The sequence below is a fragment of the Leptidea sinapis genome, chromosome 10 (assembly GCF_905404315.1).
Source record: "Leptidea sinapis chromosome 10, ilLepSina1.1, whole genome shotgun sequence".
Classification (NCBI taxonomy): domain Eukaryota; kingdom Metazoa; phylum Arthropoda; class Insecta; order Lepidoptera; family Pieridae; genus Leptidea; species Leptidea sinapis.
Genome location: NC_066274.1, coordinates 2149257 through 2168349, shown reverse-complemented (window position 1 = coordinate 2168349; position 19093 = coordinate 2149257). Strand labels below are relative to the sequence as shown.

The 19093-nt window shown below is 34.5% G+C and overlaps 1 protein-coding gene across 3 annotated transcripts in view; it reads right to left on the bottom strand.

The window, feature by feature from the left end:
* LOC126966476 (TBC1 domain family member 9) overlaps positions 1-9948 on the bottom strand; it is a 28324-nt gene extending 18376 nt beyond the window's left edge. The window contains exons 1-8 of one of the 3 annotated variants that reach the window (XM_050810548.1): positions 9636-9948; positions 9394-9560; positions 9102-9269; positions 8153-8249; positions 7317-7580; positions 6078-6336; positions 2662-2864; positions 577-703 (exon numbers count right to left, since the gene is read on the bottom strand). In XM_050810548.1, coding sequence (XP_050666505.1) covers positions 577-703; positions 2662-2864; positions 6078-6336; positions 7317-7580; positions 8153-8249; positions 9102-9269; positions 9394-9560; positions 9636-9679 — 1329 coding nt within the window. In that variant the 5' untranslated portion in view covers positions 9680-9948. Of the gene's footprint in view, positions 1-576; positions 716-2661; positions 2865-6077; positions 6337-7316; positions 7581-8152; positions 8250-9101; positions 9270-9393; positions 9561-9635 lie in introns of all 3 variants that reach the window. The other 2 variants (XM_050810547.1, XM_050810549.1) reach the window with 2 other exon arrangements.
* Between the last annotated feature and the right edge of the window lie 9145 nt (positions 9949-19093).

Sequence of the window (19093 nt, the reverse complement as noted above, 5' to 3'; positions counted from 1 at the left end):
ATTAACACCTTACTTCATGGCAGTAATGTTCAAAGTCTATCTTATACGTTCATTAAAAGTAGTAACACTACGTCATTGTGGACGTAAACACGATGCAAGAACATTTTATCAATTGTAATGTAATTATTTAGCAAAATAATTAAAAGGGTTAAGTTAGTTGCACAATTTTGTTAATATAAAGGGGCATTTACCTGAAATACGACAATCTTTTAGTTTGGATATGCTGTTATTTGGACAGTTTTTCACTAAACTTGTCATTGCGTGGCGTTGCGTTCAAAGCGCGGTCGAAACACAAACGGACGAAAACTTATCCTAAAAGACGCGTACGCAAAATTTTGCTTCAAAAAATTTTTAGCATGATTGTGAGTCTAGTGGTTTATTCAACGTCAATGTTTTGTAAGTATATTTTAAGACCCAAAAAAAAAGACAACCATAAATCCAAAGGCTAAACTTCTTGTCATGGTGTTTTTTTATCAGTAAAACTTCATTCATAGCCACATTGAAGTATAGCCGGGTTTAACTAGTAAAACATATGATTGCACATTGTAGATATATCTACATCGATTTTCAACTCACTTTCTTCTCCTGGATCTGCTTGATTGTTGAGGTCTGGTGAGTCTTGAACAGTGTCATCAGCGGCGGTTGTGGTGTCCACGAGGGTTCCTCCGTCTTCACTTCCCCCACTGTTCGGGTTGCCTTCTCCCTATACATATCACTGTCCATTCACGATATTTAGAAATTTATACAAAAACAGATATTGCCGCTAGCCATGTATTACTAGAAGCTTGCCTATTCATATTGTTTGCCTATGCTATTAAATGTTATTGTTCATAATCATACATTTATTATATTTAGACAATAAAGCTTGAAATAAATTTGAAATTTCTAACATATAATACTCTACTAATATTATAAATGTGAATGTAAGTTTGTTTGTTACTCATTTACGCCGGAGCAACTGAAACGATTTTGATGAAATTTGGTACAGCGATAGACTGGAGCTTAGGAAAGGATATAGGTTATTTTAATTCCGAAAAAATCCATGGTTCCCGTGGGAATGAGAAAAACTGACATTCACGTCGATGAGTTATATAACTATACCAAAAAGTAGGTTTAATTTGCCATATCAATCTTCCTCGAAATAAGATTCATATAGATATGTTGGGAACGGGAGCGTAAAACGGGAACCGAAACTGAAATAGGACATAAGATAATCTTCAATTCCTTGCTTATCATTTATAAAACCCTTTATCTACGCGGACGAAGTCGCGGACATCAGCTAGTATTATATGATATCTTGTTAACCCCTTGGTGTTATAAAGGCATGGACATAACATGACCTAGAACCTGTATGTAAACTTCTTATTTACTCTTCAAATAAATGTTAATTTTATAATGATTTAGCATTAAAAAAAAACATACAACTTCAAATTTTCACCCGTCTACGATCAATACCTATTTTTGTATCGCGATTGTTATATTATTCTGTTTCATCCATAGATCCGCAATAGGGTTGCAATATGGCAATCAAATATAGTTATTATTGTAGTACGATATATTTAGTAGGTCTGAGAATCGGGCGTCGTCTATGTTTTATACCCCAAAAATTTTAATTATTGAATTTTTTTAATATTTTATAATATGGCAATACAACGTTAGCTGGGTCTGCTAGTTTATCTATATAAACATAAAAATGTAAGACTAACTTTGAACAATCTGTAACTACTTAACTAGTTTATTAATCTATACTAATATTATAAAGCTGCAGTGTTTGTTTGTTTGAACGCGCTAATCTCTGGTACTACTGGTCCGATTTGAATGTTTCTTTCAGTGTTGGATAGTCCATTTATCGAGGAAGGCTATAGGCTATGTTTTTTTTTTCAAAATTAGGGATCCGTAATAAAATTGCTATTTTGTAACACAAGGTGTAAAATCGAAAACCTATTTTTGCGTGCGCTGCAAAAACTATTGACAATAGAGCAAAATGATGTACAGGCTATAATATAGGCAATATTTTATTACTTATAAACTATCGCGTGAATTATACTTTATATGGCAAAACAACGTTTGCCGGGTCAGCTAGTAGATAATATTCACAGACATCAACTACCACCAATTTGATCGCATTCAGTGAGAAGGAAACAAGTAAAACCTATTTGAGAGTTTTGATTTTCGCGTGTCTATCTGGATTTAATTAGATGCCATTAAAATTGTTTATGAAATCTATTTTTTTACAATTACGTTGAATGCGAAATCTTGGCCAAACAATTTTTAAAAACATTTTTTTGATATATCAATTTATACATTAGCGATACTATTTTTAGGAGGAATAAAATGTATGGAATTATAAGTTTTTGACGAACTGTATTAAGCCGAGTGGTTAGCGATCCTACCTACAGAGCTAGAGGTCCCGGGTTCGAATCCCGGTAGGTGCAAGCATTTATATGATGAATATGGATGTCTGTTTCCGAGTCATGGTTGTTTATATGTATTTATGTATGTTTATTTGTATGTTTCAGTAAGTATATTGTATTAAATATATCGTTGGGTTGCAACCCATAACACAGGCTACATATGTTTAATTTGGGGCAAGATAATATGTGTAAAAAGTGTGTCAATATTATTATTATTATAAGTTACTCAAAAATGCTGACAACTAACCTGGGAAGCTTCGCCAGTAACTCAGATATCTTGAGCACAAGAAAATCCCTGTCGGAAATGTTACCAAACAGAAAACTTGTGTGGTGTGATGTTGTGATGAGGATGCTGCCTGAATCACCTGAGCTTCCTGTTCCACCTGAATCAGCTCGTTCTACTTGGTGAACGTTCCTCAGTGGTATGGTCAGGCGGACAAGGTTCTTCACCTGAAAATATAGTAAGTGTAATATCGTAATGTAGATCACTGCGTTGCGTAGAGACTTCGCTTCATTGTGTGTCTTCTACCGCATTTATCAAGGGGAGTGTTCCGAAGAGTAAACAGCTCTTCGGAAAAACCTGATTCCTGCCGCCGAATTCCACCTTCGCACGACACGCCACAAGTTAAGATATCATCCCCACCATCTGGATGTGTGGCGGTCCTCCACAGTGCGGTTTTCAAGGAGCTTTCTTCCACATACTACAAAGCTGTGGAATGAGCTTTCTTGTGCGGTGTTTCCGGGACGATACGACATGGGTACCTTCAAAAAAAGCGCGTACACCTTTCTTAAAGGTCGGCAACGCTCCTGTGATTCCTCTAGTGTTGCAAGAAAATGTGGGCGGTGGTGATCACTTAACACAAAGTAACCCGTACGCTCGTTTGTCCTCCTATTCCATAAAAAAAAATGAAACGGACATAAAAACAAATTCGATAGTCGTTTCAAGCGTCTAAAAATAGTCAATAAATATAAAAGATTTCTGCTACCGCGGCTTACGTAGACTTGGTGATTTTTTACTTATTCCTTGCAAAATGTTAGTATATAGCTATTTAAATTTTTCTTACGAGGAATTTAACTCATTAGCATCTTCATAATTTTGGATAAAGTTTTTCATGTATCTGAATTTCGGACAAGGCTCAAGTGATTCGCCGGAACACTCTTCTATACTGTATTCTATTCTATCCAAAGACTTAGTATTGAAAGAAAAGCATTGTTTTACTGTGACATTCTCATCAGCTCAAGCTGTGGTCTAAGCTTACCAAATTTTATGTGTTCCCTATCACACTACCATTTTACAAAACATTTGTTGTTGAGGCTATCAGACTGCCGAATGCCCTACCGATTTATATAAGCCATACTCAGACGCTCAATGCATTCAAAAACTTAATAGAAAGTATTTCTTGTAACAAGTCGAAATAAGTGTAAATTTATAATTATCATTATTGAATATAAATATTACAAAAATAACTACTTTATCTTATTATTTTTGTAAACGTTAAATCTATTTTTTTTTCTCCTCTTTATGTGTAGATACGTATGGTCTCTAATAACGTAAGTTTATGTTGTGTGTATGTATAAGTATATGTATTTGTGATTATATGTGTGTACATAATACATATAGCTTACAGTAAGTTATATATTTCCTTGCCAATTTTTTTATTTATTTAAAACATCACAAAATCGACAGAATTTAAATTAGGTTATAATAATACTATTTTGTAGGACTTACATCTAATAACGGATTTACAATATTTATAATAACACATGATATTTGTGCGTGTGTGGTTTGCTGAGAGTGCGTGCGTGCGTGCGTGTGCGTGTGTGAGTGTGTATGTGAATTACTCTAAATTTAAACTTCCTTTAGATTTTTATTAACACTCCTTTTAAAGCTATTACATTATAAAGTTATTAAAAAGTTCAGTACTGTTGAATTGCTTATTATAGCTGCATAGCATGCATTTTTAACAATGCATTTTCTACATATTTAGGTTGCCTGGAAGAGATCGCTAATTAGCGATAAGGTCGCCTAATTGTGCTTCCATAACGGTAAAAATTGTAACATTATTTTTTTACGTGTAATTAATAATTTTCATTCATTTCATAAGGATATTTTTCGTTGCTTTTTGTAGTGACTAGTTTTATATCAATTTACTTCCACTCTTATGAACCTCTAAACTAACTTATTCGGTTTAAAAAACTGACAATGTTAACAATGTAATGCTAAAATTAAATGTGAAGAAAAAAAATACTTTGTTGTAATTATCTACTCAAAGCAAGTGAGGCAACTATTTCTAATTATTACTTTTGCGTGACTTATTTTGTATTACTGTTTACATTCGCATTATCTGATGCACTAATATACTAAGTATAGATTAAAAGTTATTACTGACATTAATGATAATATGAGAGTAGTCGTTCATGAATATCTGCAAGATAACAGAAGTCTTACAGATTTGTCACTTTGAATGTGGTAATATATGCCATTAAGTTTCGTTGTGACAAAATTATTTCAAATAGAAAATTAATTCTCATACAAGTTCATGGAGAAAATTAATTCAGTAACACAGTTGAAAAATTTAATTTTAAAACAAAATTACGGTCCAATATCTCTCACAGAATAGCTTGATTTTTGCCTCTTATACAGGTAGGCCGTAATAAAATTTACTGTTATAGATTTCTTTTATGAAAATAAGGGACGAGCAGGACGTTCAGCTGATGGTAATTGATACGCCCTGCCCATTACAATGCAGTGCCGCTCAGGATTCTTGAAAATCCCAAAAATTCTGAGCGGCACTACAATTGCGCTCGTCACTTTGAGACATTAGATGTTAAATCTGATTTGCCCATTAATTTATCTAGCTACGGCGCCCTTCAGACCGAAACACAGTAATTTTTAAACATTACTGCTTCACGGCAGAAATAGGCGTCGTTGTGGTATCCATAATCTAGCCGGCTTCCTGTGGAAAGGAGCCTGCTACTGGTATTGATATTACAGGGTAGGAACATAAAAATTACAGGCTTATAATTAGAATTTTTTAAAATACAAATGTAAGGCTTCCTGTGGAAAGGAGCCTGCTACTGGTATTGATATTACAGGGTAGGAACATAAAAATTACAGGCTTATAATTAGAATTTTTTAAAATACAAATGTAAGTGTTTATCTTATTTATTGAATATTATATCATCTAATTGTTGTCCAGATTGGTGGACTTTTGCAAACGTAATTTTAGATTTTCGCACTTGAAAGCTGAACAACGCCAATTCTTGAACTGAATTATTTTCGGATTTTTATCAAAAACTCTAGCCTCGAAACCCACATAAAGAAGTTGGTAGGCGATTATTCTGGACTATGTTCTGGCCACTCAATGTAGAAGAGTTTTCGAAGTCACTTCTCCGGGGAACATTTGCTGTACAAGCTCCAATGCTGATAAAGATATGATATGTGTGACAGAAAGTTTTTGGATTTCGAATTGAATTCATTGAACTCTTGGAATTTAGGAACTCAAAACTCACCCCCCCTTTTTCGATCATTTTAACCACATATAATATGATCTTTAGTATAACTCTCCCTATACAAAAATTTTACTTTGTGTAAAATAAAAAATGAACAAATTAATAACCGCATTTCGTAAATACTGTTGAAATGAATAGAGTGAACCTTACCCGACTATCAAAACAAATGAAGTTCTGTGATAAATACAATCTTCCCGACACATGTTTCTTATTGTATGGAGTCCACAATGTACACTCCTCTGTACCATCGAGTTTCTCATTTTGCGGCAATCGAAACCTCAGAGTATACAAACTAGATTGTTTTCTTGCGTCCAAATCCCTTTTCAGAAAGGATTTCTTCGGAACATTCTTGCTCAGTTTTGTTAACAAATCCTTATCTATATTGAAACCAGATTTGTCATCGATCAACCTTTAAACAAACATTAATATTCAATTTATAAAACATTAGCTTTATGTATATACAATTAGTGGTACAAAAAACATGACAGATAAGAATGTGTGAAACAAACAATAAAAGTGATTAAGAGCTGTTTGAGTGGAAAGTTCCATACCAAAGTCAAATTCTGATATATTTATAAGGGCAACTAACAAATTAAACCCTTTACATGCACACTTATATAAGCAGTAATAATATGTATAAGAGTTATCACTGCATTCATGATTTAAATCAATATTAAAAGACAGAACACACGAATCTATTTTTTAATTTTTTTTACATTTTTTTTTAAATTTGTTTGATTATGACTATCCCATCCTACCCTACTACGACTACCCATCTACGATCAACAGTTACTTTTGTATCGCGATTTTAATATCGGCAATACAACGTTTGCTGGGTCAGCTAGTATTATATAGAAAAATGAAAATGTAATGTGAAAACTTGTAACTTTTTTTTATTGGATAGAATTTAAATCGGAATCCTGAAACTCGGTCAGTGATTTCTATGACCATCAGAACCTGGAGATATATGTGTTTTGTCCCAAATTCGTTCTGGATATTGGTACTACAATCTTGAATAGACATTTCTTTTATTAGTCTTGCAGGAATGTTTATAAGAAATCTTGATTGTAAGTATGGAGAATCTGTGTTCCTGTTAAAAATATTGTGTAAAAACAATAGATCTTTACAAACAAACACATTCCTTATATCCGCCTGTGGGATCATACTAAGATGTTTTAGCCTATAAGGACTCCTGTTAGGACATTAACTAATTCTTTGGGAGAAGTTGTAGTATGACCATAAAGGTTCATCTCACCGGAACTATAAATACTTCACAAGTGGCCCCATGAAACTTTGTGTTCATGTCACTACTACATATAGAACCTAAAGACGAAGCTTTGTAAATATTATATTACTTCAATATGATCAAACATAGTTTTATATACTCACTGTTTCATGGCAATATTGGCCAACTGCTGCATAAGAGCAAATACTTCATATTTTTTTGCAAACATTGTAAAGTAATGCTCCTCATCTCGAGTTACAATTTTTATTGAATCCGCAAATAGCAGGCTGTTTGATATTGAGAGATCTGTGACGTCAGCCCATCGTAACTTAACATCAACTTTACGTCCAAATATATAAGAGTAGAAACACATGTAATGCACAGACAGATACATCCAACCCTGACGTAGCATCCTTCCTTTCCAGTAACTGAAAGTACATTGAATTGAAAATTATGTCATGAAGCATGTGCTTTGAGGTGCATGGAATTTCTTAGAGAAAGAAAAAAATATTAATTTAAATAAGTAAGATGAACAGCAAAATTTGCTAAGCCATTAGTGGTTAAACTTAGTTTTATCAAACACATTTTATTACAGTTTAGATTAGATTACAGTTTAGTCCAACTTGAGAGATAGTATAGCTTTTTTCGATTTGGAACCCATAATTATTTTTTTAGGGACATATTTCCTATGACAGAATTTATTGACACACAGTTTGACAGTTCTGGTGTAAAACAATTTCATTATTAATTTAAGAAATAATTCTTGAAGTTATGAAATACCATTTACAAATTAATAAACAACAGTATTCTATTTATTATGTACAGAACAACATCTGTCAGATAAGCTAGTAATGTATAGAATCACAGCTGACCATTGTTTTGTATTATATTATCTATAAGCAATGTAAAGTGCTGTACATTTTATGAAATACAAAATAAATAAATAATAGTATTACCAATAGTAAGTATTAAATGCATTATTACAAATACTAATAATTACCTGCATGAGTAATAGCAAACCAGTTTCTCATCCTTTGGCAAATTAAATCTTTGGTGAAATTCATAATCGACATTATTGTAGGTTATTGTGTCCTCATCTAAAAATATACATTTGTGTAACATATTATATAAAAAAAAATATTGAAAGTTGACCACTAGCAATTAAAATAGAAAAAATTAAAAAAAATCATGTGTTATCATGGTGTAAAATGTCTTGATAGTACAATAGCTTCACTAGTAAATTGATTAAGAAATCAGAAATTTTGAGTGGAAGTAACTTAAAACAGCTACTTTTATCGTTGTGTGATGGAAACAAAATTATATTGGTAATCACACTATTCCTAGTTAAAACTTATTGAAAAATATTTTTTATTGTTTAGTTTGGTGTTCTATTAGTTATATTTATTTTTTTAGTCTATGAACTATGATAATTGTGCAGCAACTAACAAACAACTTTTTGGTGTGCATGCCCCTTGATCATTGGTACAAAGACACTACCTGGTGTCACATATAAAAACAATTACATTACATAGATACATACCAATCTAAAAAGTGTGTTAAAAATTAACTTTGGGATGTCACACTTATTTGGGTTCAAATACCCAATCATCAAAACCCCACACAATGGTATTGAAAAAAATACTGTTCTGAGAAGACTGAAAACTTAATTTATATTATTACTCCCATTGAGTATCTTATAAAGACAAGAATTTGTAGAACCTCTCTATGCTGAGTTTAATTCCACCATTGTAAGAATGATGCTGAAAAGTTCTCAAAAGTAAGCAGTTCCTACTCACAAGGAACATCCAGGGAAACCATAAGATACAAGTTCCTTAAAGCAAAGTCACATAATTTTATTCTACAAATAAGTATTTATTTTCTCACCTGGTGGAAGGTAAAAAACTAAACTCTAGACACTATATATTTTATATAATCAACTTTTGCACTACCTTCTGTAAATATATCTTGTGCTGTCGCAATCACTGAATTAATTTTACATAGAACAAACTCAGTTACTTCTTCCTCTTTATCAAAAGAATGTAGAGTTGGGCTCACATTTTCGAACAACCATACCCAATCTTGCTTTATTTCTTGTTCCGTTAGAGCCGTGGCAATTACTGAAATAATGTTATTTTAAATAATAATGTGTATGACATTAAATATTTAATATGTTTAAGCATATTTTGAGCATAGTTCTTGTAATTATACCACATTATTTGTACTCTTTATGTTAATACACACCATAATAAATTTCCGAATTTGGGGTTTGGTGCAATATTCTAAAAGGCGCTGGCTTAGAATCTCTTATGCTATCGAATGTGCCGACTAAAAGAGATGATAGACTCTTTGATTTTCCATGTCCTTTTCTTCGTTGAAGAACAAAATATAGCGATGTTTCATCAGTATCCCTAAATATAAAAAGGAAAAGTTAAAGTAATATCTATCACGGTTTTTATGTTCCTTTTGGACGATAAAATGCATACCATAATGCACTCTTTACGATAACTTCTTGAGGTTTCACCCACATCTTTAATTAATCAGAAATATTAATAAAATTGCACTTTGTAGAAATAATTATTTAATACATAGTATTTTACTATTAAACAACATAATCTTGATTTTAAAATAAGTCGAAAACAAGTTTATAAACACAAAATATTATTGAACGTCTTGTTGTTCCTAACTTCGGACTTCTGTAAATTTCATTTTGTAAATCAAATTTTATGATTTTGAGGTTTGACATCACCTTTTTATTTAATTATTTATTTCGAACATTGGCAACGAGTCTTTCAGCTCAATAAGCAAACGAAATAAATCATGTTAGAAAATCATTTCTCAAGTATGCAATGGAGATGACATAGGTACTTTTTTTTTAAATTCGAAAGCAATCTAGAAAAAGTAGCACGAAAACTGTGTCTTCGCTTTTTTTAAGCTTTAAAAATGGCTGTAAAAATTAAGACTAACGTACGCACTTTCGTTCGACATTACATCAAAACGTACTCAGCAATCGAAAGGTTGATGATGTCATGATTTCTCCGCTAAATAGCCACGGGAATTAGTTTAGTGGCATAATATAATCATGAATAAGAAATACTCTGCGTGAATTGAATTAAGAGAGAAGAGAATTTATGCCGAGAATCCATCGAAATGGATACCTCTGTAGCTGTACACATAACTGTAACCTACAACCAATAATATCAATTAATACAAAAGTCTAATATCTTCCACATATTCCTCACAGTCAAGCAGACGTTTTGTTTAATCACCAAATGCTCAGTCTCTAAAGTGGTGACCCCGAACAAGAACACCGATGGAAGGAACCCGAACAAGAACACCGACGGAAGGAACCCGAACAAGAACGCCGATGGAAGGAAGCCAGGAAGCCCGAACAAGAACGCCGACGGAAGGAAGCCAGAACAGAATACACCGAACCTCTGCCCAGCTACACATCGAAGAACAGCTTCACCAGCTCGACGAATTCCTGTTCGACGAAACTCTGCTCGAGGAATATCAACCCGACGAAGAAATGGAAGACACAAACCAGGCTCAGCAACTCCCAGCGCCAACCGCGACAGAAATCTCCAGCATTTCACTGTCGATGCGCATACCACCATTTTGGCGGGAAAATCCGCGATTGTGGTATCACAGCTTTGAAGCCGCCACCGATGATCTCAAAAGGAGTCAAGCCCAGCTGACACAGATGGTGCTCGTCCAATTGGAAAAGTCTGACATCGAACAAATCTCCGACATCCTATTTAACAAACCGAGAGACAAACAATATTCAGCAATCAAGGAACGTCTCATATCAGTGTATGAAGAATTCGACAGCCGCAAGTTCCAGAAGCTACTCGCCGAGATGGAGCTTGGAAACCAGAAGCCTTCACAGCTACTGCGACGCATGCGTAACCTTGCAAGGGACAAGGTTACCGACTCCACCCTCCGCATGATGTGGAGTAAGCTGCTGTCAGCCCACGTCCGCTCTGGAGGAACTAGCGTTGCTTGCTGACACGATGATGGAGCAAATCCAGGAGGTAGCAGCCGTCTCCAGCCAGCCACCAGCATTAGGTCCAGAATCATTGACGTCAAATCAGATAGATCACACACAATTCCTTATTAACGAGATACGAAAACTATCACTAGAAGTCGCCGAATTCAAGTCAAGGCCATCTCAACACTATTATCGCCACCGATTTCGCTCGTCATCTCGCAATAGAACTTCGTCACAACACCGTTCCCGCACACTCAATAGCTCACCAATACTTTACTGCTATTACCATCGCATTTGGTAGTGAAGCACGACGTTGTACTACGCCCTGCAGCTTCAAGAAAGAGCCATCGGGAAACTAGAACGGACGTTAGCTGTGGCGGAACCCGGCGTCCTTCACACTTCATACCGCCTTTTTGTCACAGACAAGAAAACAAAGATGTCATTCTTAGTAGATACCGGTGCTAATATATCCGTCCTACCAAGAAAAATAGGCCTGAAAGCAACGCCTCTACCATTTAAATTGTACGCTGCAAACAATACAACAATGTCGACTTATGGTGAGAAAACATTAGAACTCGATCTCAACCTCCGTCGACCATACAAGTGGAAGTTTATTGTAGCTGACGTCACGAAACCAGTATTAGGTGCCATTAGGTAGATTAATTGATGCCGTCACAAGTCTTAAAGTCAACGTGCCAATAATGTCAACGACCTCACCCACAATACGAAGTATCGATATACAGGCCCCGTACCACGCGATACTCGCCGAATTCCCCGGTACCACGAGATTAACATCGATGCAATTATCGCCAAAAATTAACGTGGAACATTATATTGAAACACAAGGACCTCCATTACATTGCCGTGCTCGTCCCATTCCACCTCATCGTTATGAAATAGTGAAGAAAGAATTCGAAAACATGATGCAACAAGGACTCTGCAGACCGAGTAAAAGTCCATGGTCTTCACCACTCCATATAGTACCTAAGAAGAATGGCGCTATACGGGTATGCGGTGATTATAGACGATTGAACAGCATAACCAAACCCGACCGTTATCCAGTGCCGAGAGTCAAGGACTTCACCCATCATCTGTCTGGCAAAACAATATTCTCCACAATCGACCTCAACCGCGCTTACCAACAATTGAAGACCAGGAAACAGGACATAGAGAAAACAGCTATCATCACACCAATGGGTTAATTCAAATTTCCTCGCATGTGTCCTAGTCTGAAGAATGCGGGACTAACATTTCAGCGATTTATTCACGAAGTGCTCCGTGGATTAGACTACGTTTTCCCATTCATCGACGATTTGCTCATAGCCTCAGCAAACGAGACTGAGCATCTTGATCACCTAAGAACAGTTCTTAGAAGATTGGAAGAAAACGGTATCACTATCAACTCCGCGAAGTGTAACTTAGGCCAAACGAAAGTCAAATTTCTTGGATACATCGTATCAAAAAACGGTATACAGCCACCAGAAGAGAAGATTAAAGCCATTACCGAATATTCATAACCGAAAACTATAGAAGGTTTAAGACGATTTCTAGGCATGTTAAATTTCTATCGTGACCGAATGCTGCATCAATACAAGCTCCGCTAAACGCTTACCTACACCATGTCAAGAAACGTGATAAAATAATAATTGAATGGACCGACGAAGCATCACAATCATTCGAAGAGTGCAAGAATAGTATATCCAAAGCTACCTTACTCGCTCACCCATCACATAATGCCCCTATCGCAATATTCTGCGATGCGTCTGACAATGCAGTAGGTGCAGTCCTACAACAATACATAGAAAATAATTGGCAACCACTCGGTTACTTCTCAAAGAAATTCTCAGAGGTGGAGAAGAACTACTCAGCGTATGACAGAGAACTCTCAGCCGTCTATGAGTCAGTGAAACATTTCCGTAAGATGTTTGAAGGACGTGAATTAATTATATTCACAGACCACAAACCCCTCACATTCGCTATGAATAAAACACATACTACAAATGAAACGCCACGCCGAACGCGCCAATTATTATTCATCAGTGAATTCACAACCGATATTCGACACATCAGTGGAAAAAACAATATTATTGCCGACGCATTAAGTCGAATAGAAACAATAACACCACCAATGTCACCTACGATCGACTACAGCGAGATTGCAAACGCACACAAATATTACAATTGGACCAATGGACTCTGAATGCTGATTAGGATCAAACTTTGCAAAGAACTGTTTTTCCAATAATGAAAGCAAAAAGAAAAAATTTACAAATTGCTTTTCTTATCTCACTTTTACATCCCATCCGTGGTAAAGCTGTCACAAAGCGCGTGGCACCCATACCCGTCTTAGGCCGCCGCGCGTTACCGACGCCAATTTCGACGGGCTCGTGTTACAATAAAATTTATTGCTTTTGAAGTGTTTCGGCTTGTTTATAAAAACGAACGTCAATGCTTTTGTTATTAAACAAACTAGCGCTTTGTTAGATTACATAAACAATAGATACTGCGTAATTTAAACAAATTTCGTTTATAGTAGGGCTGTCATGCATTTTTTATGATTTTTTTAGATTTACCTACAGATTACATTTCGATTATTACTAATGAATTTAGTAATTTTTTATAACTAAAACATACTTCAAAGTTACTAATTAGTCATAGAATAGTAACTAAAACATCATAGATAATACAAAAAAGAATTTTTAAATCGACTGCTACAGATCATTTTTACGGCTGACCGCATTTTGACGGCTTGTCGTATTTTACACAGATAAAGTTTTAAAGTTAAATATTCTTACTTTTATAGTCTGTTAAATTACCTTTCTTGTGGTATATCGTGCAGCTTATCTTACTCTGTGTATATTTAACGAAAAAATATCTGCTACCGTTGTGTGCCAAGCAGACATAATATGTCTGATTGGCACTCAACCAAAGAGTATAATAATATATAGCACTCAACGGTAGTTTTTTTAACACACATAATATGTCTGATTGGCACTAACAATAAGTTGGTCAAAATTGTTTTCGTTGACTCCAATGCATACGTTTATACGTCTTTCTAATAACCTTACCGCATTTGATACAGGACTTACCCTAGATAGAATATCAACAAAAAAAGAAAGATTTTATAACAAAAAGTTCGAATAGGGGGTGAGTTTTCTTCCATGTAAAAATAATAATGCCGAATATTTGGTAATTTCTTTAATTTTAATTTAATATAATGTAAATAAATGTATTATTTGCAAAGATCGATCCTTATCACCAACAGAGTCTATTGGTCCAATAGGACAAGATGTAATTTTCTTGAAAAATCATTCGGGTCGATTTTCGTCAAAAGTTCAAGAAATTTTCAAAAACAAAATATGCAGTTATTGATTACTTATAAATCGTGGGCATTGCTCCTTTCACGACATTTCTGTAAGTCTCGTAGTTTCCGACTTGGCCATCACCGCCTCAAAAAACCATCCTATATAATACTACAGATAGGTATATTTTTTTTCTTAAAATTGACTATCTATCCAATTAAATGTTTTTATGAACAGGAATTTATGAAACCTTACCTTACCCATATATCTAGGAACATGAATATTTATTTGTGAGTACAAATAAATATTCATGTTCCCCACCTTCATAGGTACTCTATGTAGGTAAATAACAAAATGTCACGAAATCATAGGTTATAACACAACTCAAAGATATCACTTAAGAGGTACCTATATAATTTGTACTTTTACAACAAGATCCGAGAAATTGTTCAGAACAAATTATTTACGAAATTCAAAAGAATCGTTAAAAGAAGTTTATGTGCTAGAACATAAACTTCTAACATAACATTAAGGAACTAACAAGAATAATTTCTACTAGTACTAGTGCCACATGTATTGATAATATTTTTACAAATTTAATAATTAATAGATCTAATTTTAGTAACATAGAACATGGAAACATCAGCTTTCAAATAAAAAAATAATTATCAAAATCGGTTCACCCAGTCGAAAGTAACAAACATAAAAAAAATACCGACGAATTGAGAACCTCCACCTTATTTGAAGTCGGTTAAAAAGTGCGACTCTATTGTTTTAATTTCTGACTGTGTCCTTTCATCTGTCTCATTCTGACAAGCGGGTCTTGTCTGGGGACTTGTCAATAATTAATACCATATTAAATTAAAACATATTTTTTATTAAATTACTTAAGCTTTTTGCATATGAATCTTATATAAATAAAATAACCTTACCGATGATAAGTCACACAATCTTTTTTTTGAGTCGTTAATTGATTGACACATGGGCCTGTTGATTGACACACAGTTGACACACGACTAAATAGAAAATTGTGCTTACATTCTCTTTAAGCACACTTTTGCCGTTCCACTGTCAGACTACGAATGATATGTCCATACGTATAGAACGTCATTGCGTTAGTTAGGTATAAATTATAACTAATTAATTTATATCTGAATAACACGCATAATTAAATGAAGAGATGTAAATGTAGCTTGGCGTAATACGTCTGTCATCGGCATGAAATGTACGCTTCCTGATAATAATTAAAAATGCACCAAATAAAATAAAGATGACTTGGAATGTTATGAACTAGGAATCTGGAAGATCCACAACATTGAATACAATCTATCAATAAACAATACAATAATTCAATCTCAGCGGGATGTTGCTACTGCTTTTGAGAATTTTATTTCTGAGATTCCAGTTTCTATCAAAAACACTATTGTCTCCTCCACTAGTGTTGCAGAGTCACTTCTTCTGGAAAATGTTAGAGAATGTCAACAAAGTTCAATTTTAGGATTGTTGGCTCTGGAGAAATTAATTAAAACTTTTAAATCTCTAGACATGAAAAAACTGCTGATATATGGAGCATTTCTGTTATAATAATAAGTTCAATAATTGATGACATAGCACCATATCTTGCAATTGTCTTTAATAATTGTTTTGACCTCCTGAAGCATAGTAAAATTACACCAATATTTAAATCGGGATGCTGTTCTAACCCGAATAACTATCGTCCTGTGTTAGTTTCGCCAACCCTTGTTAAACTGTTTAAAAAATAATTTTAAGCCCAATGCTTACTTACTTTAACTCTCATAAGTTACTTCATTTGAAACAATTTGGCTTTACTAGGAGACATTCAACAACTGATGCATGTGTTGAGCTTATCAAGAATAATTTTGATGCCTGGGAGGAATCGCAGAATGCACTTAGCATCTTCTGTGATTTATCTAAGGCTTTTGATTGTGTTCAACATTCAACGCTGGTCAGGAAGCTATGTCACTATAGCATAAAAGGAACTGCACTCGATTTTCTGATTTCATATCTAAACAATAGATTTCAGAAGGTTGACGTGAATGCTAGGAGATCTCCTGGGACTCCTCTCAGTATGGGGGTACCACAAGGGTCTATTCTCGGACTGTTCCTGTTCCTTATCTATATAAATGATCTTCATAATCTTATAGAGAAAAACATAAGGTAGTATTGTTTGCGGACGACACTTCACTGATTTTCAAAGTGAAAAGGAACCAAGATATGCATGACGAAGTGAACGATATCGTACCAAATGTCAAAAATGTTGATGCAAGTGTTTTGTTAAACGGAGAGGTGATAAAACCGGTGGAATCTGCTATATTTCATGGAATTACTCTGGATTCCAAAATACAATGGGGCCACATATTGAAGAATTGGCGAACAGACTTAGTTCTGCAGCATACGTGGTTAAAAAGATTAGACAATTAACTAACATAGATACGGCGCGACTACTATACTTTAGTTATTTCCATAGTATTATGTCCTATGGTATATTGATATGGGGCAGCGCTGCCGATATTAATACAATATTTGTGCTGCAGAAGAAGGCTATTCGCGCTATTTATAACCTAGGTCCTAAAGAATCATTGAGAGCAAAATTCAATGAAATTAACATCTTGACTGTTGCATCTCAATATATTCTTGATAATGTAATGTATGTTCATAGGCACATAAGTGAATTTGCTAGAAACTGTCATAACAATAATGTTAACACTAGGAACAGACATAAGCTTATAATGTCTACTACTCGGCTAAGTCGAGTTCGTGAGTCTTTTGTGGGGCGATGTATATGCATTTACAACAAGATGCCAGAAAATGTTCAAAACAAAAGTATTGCGTTATTCAAAAGAATTGATAAAAAACGTTTGTGTGGTAAATGTTACTTTAATATAAATGACTTTCTTAATGATATCACAAAATGGGAATGGAGCGGCCGCCCTCAGGCTATTAAATAATAAGTTAAATTGTACAATGTTACTTTGTAAACATATTTTGATGAAAAAAAAGCCCGCTGAGTTTGTTGTGCCCGTTCTTCTCAGGCCTGGGGCATTCATTTGGAATGGATGGTAGTTTTTTTTGACTTTCAATAAGTGATGTCACATCCTATTTTGAATACAAATAGTTGAATTTGAATTGGACGGACGGATGGCCGTTGGGGCAGTAAAGTCCTCGAATGGCCACCACGTACCGGAAGACGAAGTGTTGGTAGGCCCCCCACAAGATGGACTGACGACCTGATCAAGATCGCTGGAATACGTTGGATGAGGGCAGCGCAGGACCGATCGTCGTGCAAATCTTTGGGAGAGGCCTTTGTCCAGCAGTGGAAGTTTTCCAGCCGATTATTATGATGATGATGATAATTCAATGATTTTCTAAAAAAAATAATAACGATTGTTCTGTTACCAAGTCTAGGCATATAAGTAGATAAAGTAATTAAAAATTTTAACGTATAAAAACGACTTGGAAAATAATAAAGGAAGAAGCCGGACCCATTAAAAATGTCGGTACATTGTGGTGATAATTTTTTTACGACATTAAGGGACGGAACGAGCAGGACATTCAAATTGATGTATGGATCATTAAACACGTGATAAACCTTTAAAAAGTGTTTTATTTATATTTTGTAGTTATCATGCGGGTGCTATAAAACGGTTGGTCAAGCTCAAAGAGTATAATAATATATGTCAAGCTCACTTAAATGGCGTTAATAACGGCGGCGTGGCTTGCCAGGTCCTCTCAAATATGTGCGAAGGGTACATATAAGTATAAATTTTTGAGGTCTATCGTGACTAACTAGTACAGCCCTCAATCAAAATGGCGCTTAAATAACCTCATTCAGTTTAAATAAACAGAAGACCTTAAGCCTTCTGAAAGTTAAAAGCACTTGTATGAACAATTTGTGTAATTGAGATTGATTTAATAACTGCAGATTTCTATATTTAATCACAGACTTAAATTAGCGAGCTGATATTGATTTCATTATACATTCATCACTTTTTGCATTTCAATAATCCATCTATGGAACTTTTTGATGATCACTTTTTCCTATCCATCTAGGCAAACATTTCTGTTGGTAGATGGATTGACGATAGGTACCTAATTTTAGGGTTGTGACAAATACCTAAGTGTTTTCTATACTATTTAAATCTGGAAAATAAGTTTGACATATTGAAATGCAGATTCATTAAACATTATTTCCAAATAACACATTATGTTGGAGTACTTTGTAAGAGGAATAAGATACCTCCGTTGCTCTATTACAACTTTGCAGCTCACGGGAGGTTATAATATTTGTTCTTAGACGATATCGACTTAATAAAATTGATATTGTGTATGCACAATGACTTGGGATGGGTATAATAAAACAAAATAATTTATGTATAACACCAAATGCTTAGGTAATTTAAGGAAATATTAAACATTAGTACTTGATTAGTGATGTTGCTCTTTTTCTGCAATACGTCTTTGTGTTTCGGCCCAACTCCGTTTATTTTCTTCAGAATTGACGATAAGATGTATTTTCCGAATGAAGTAAAATGATATTATAAATCCAAGCGGGTAATACATGCATACTGCATTATTTTTCAAATAGAAAAAGTAAGGAAATTGCGCGGCTTTAGCAGCAAACGTGTATGGA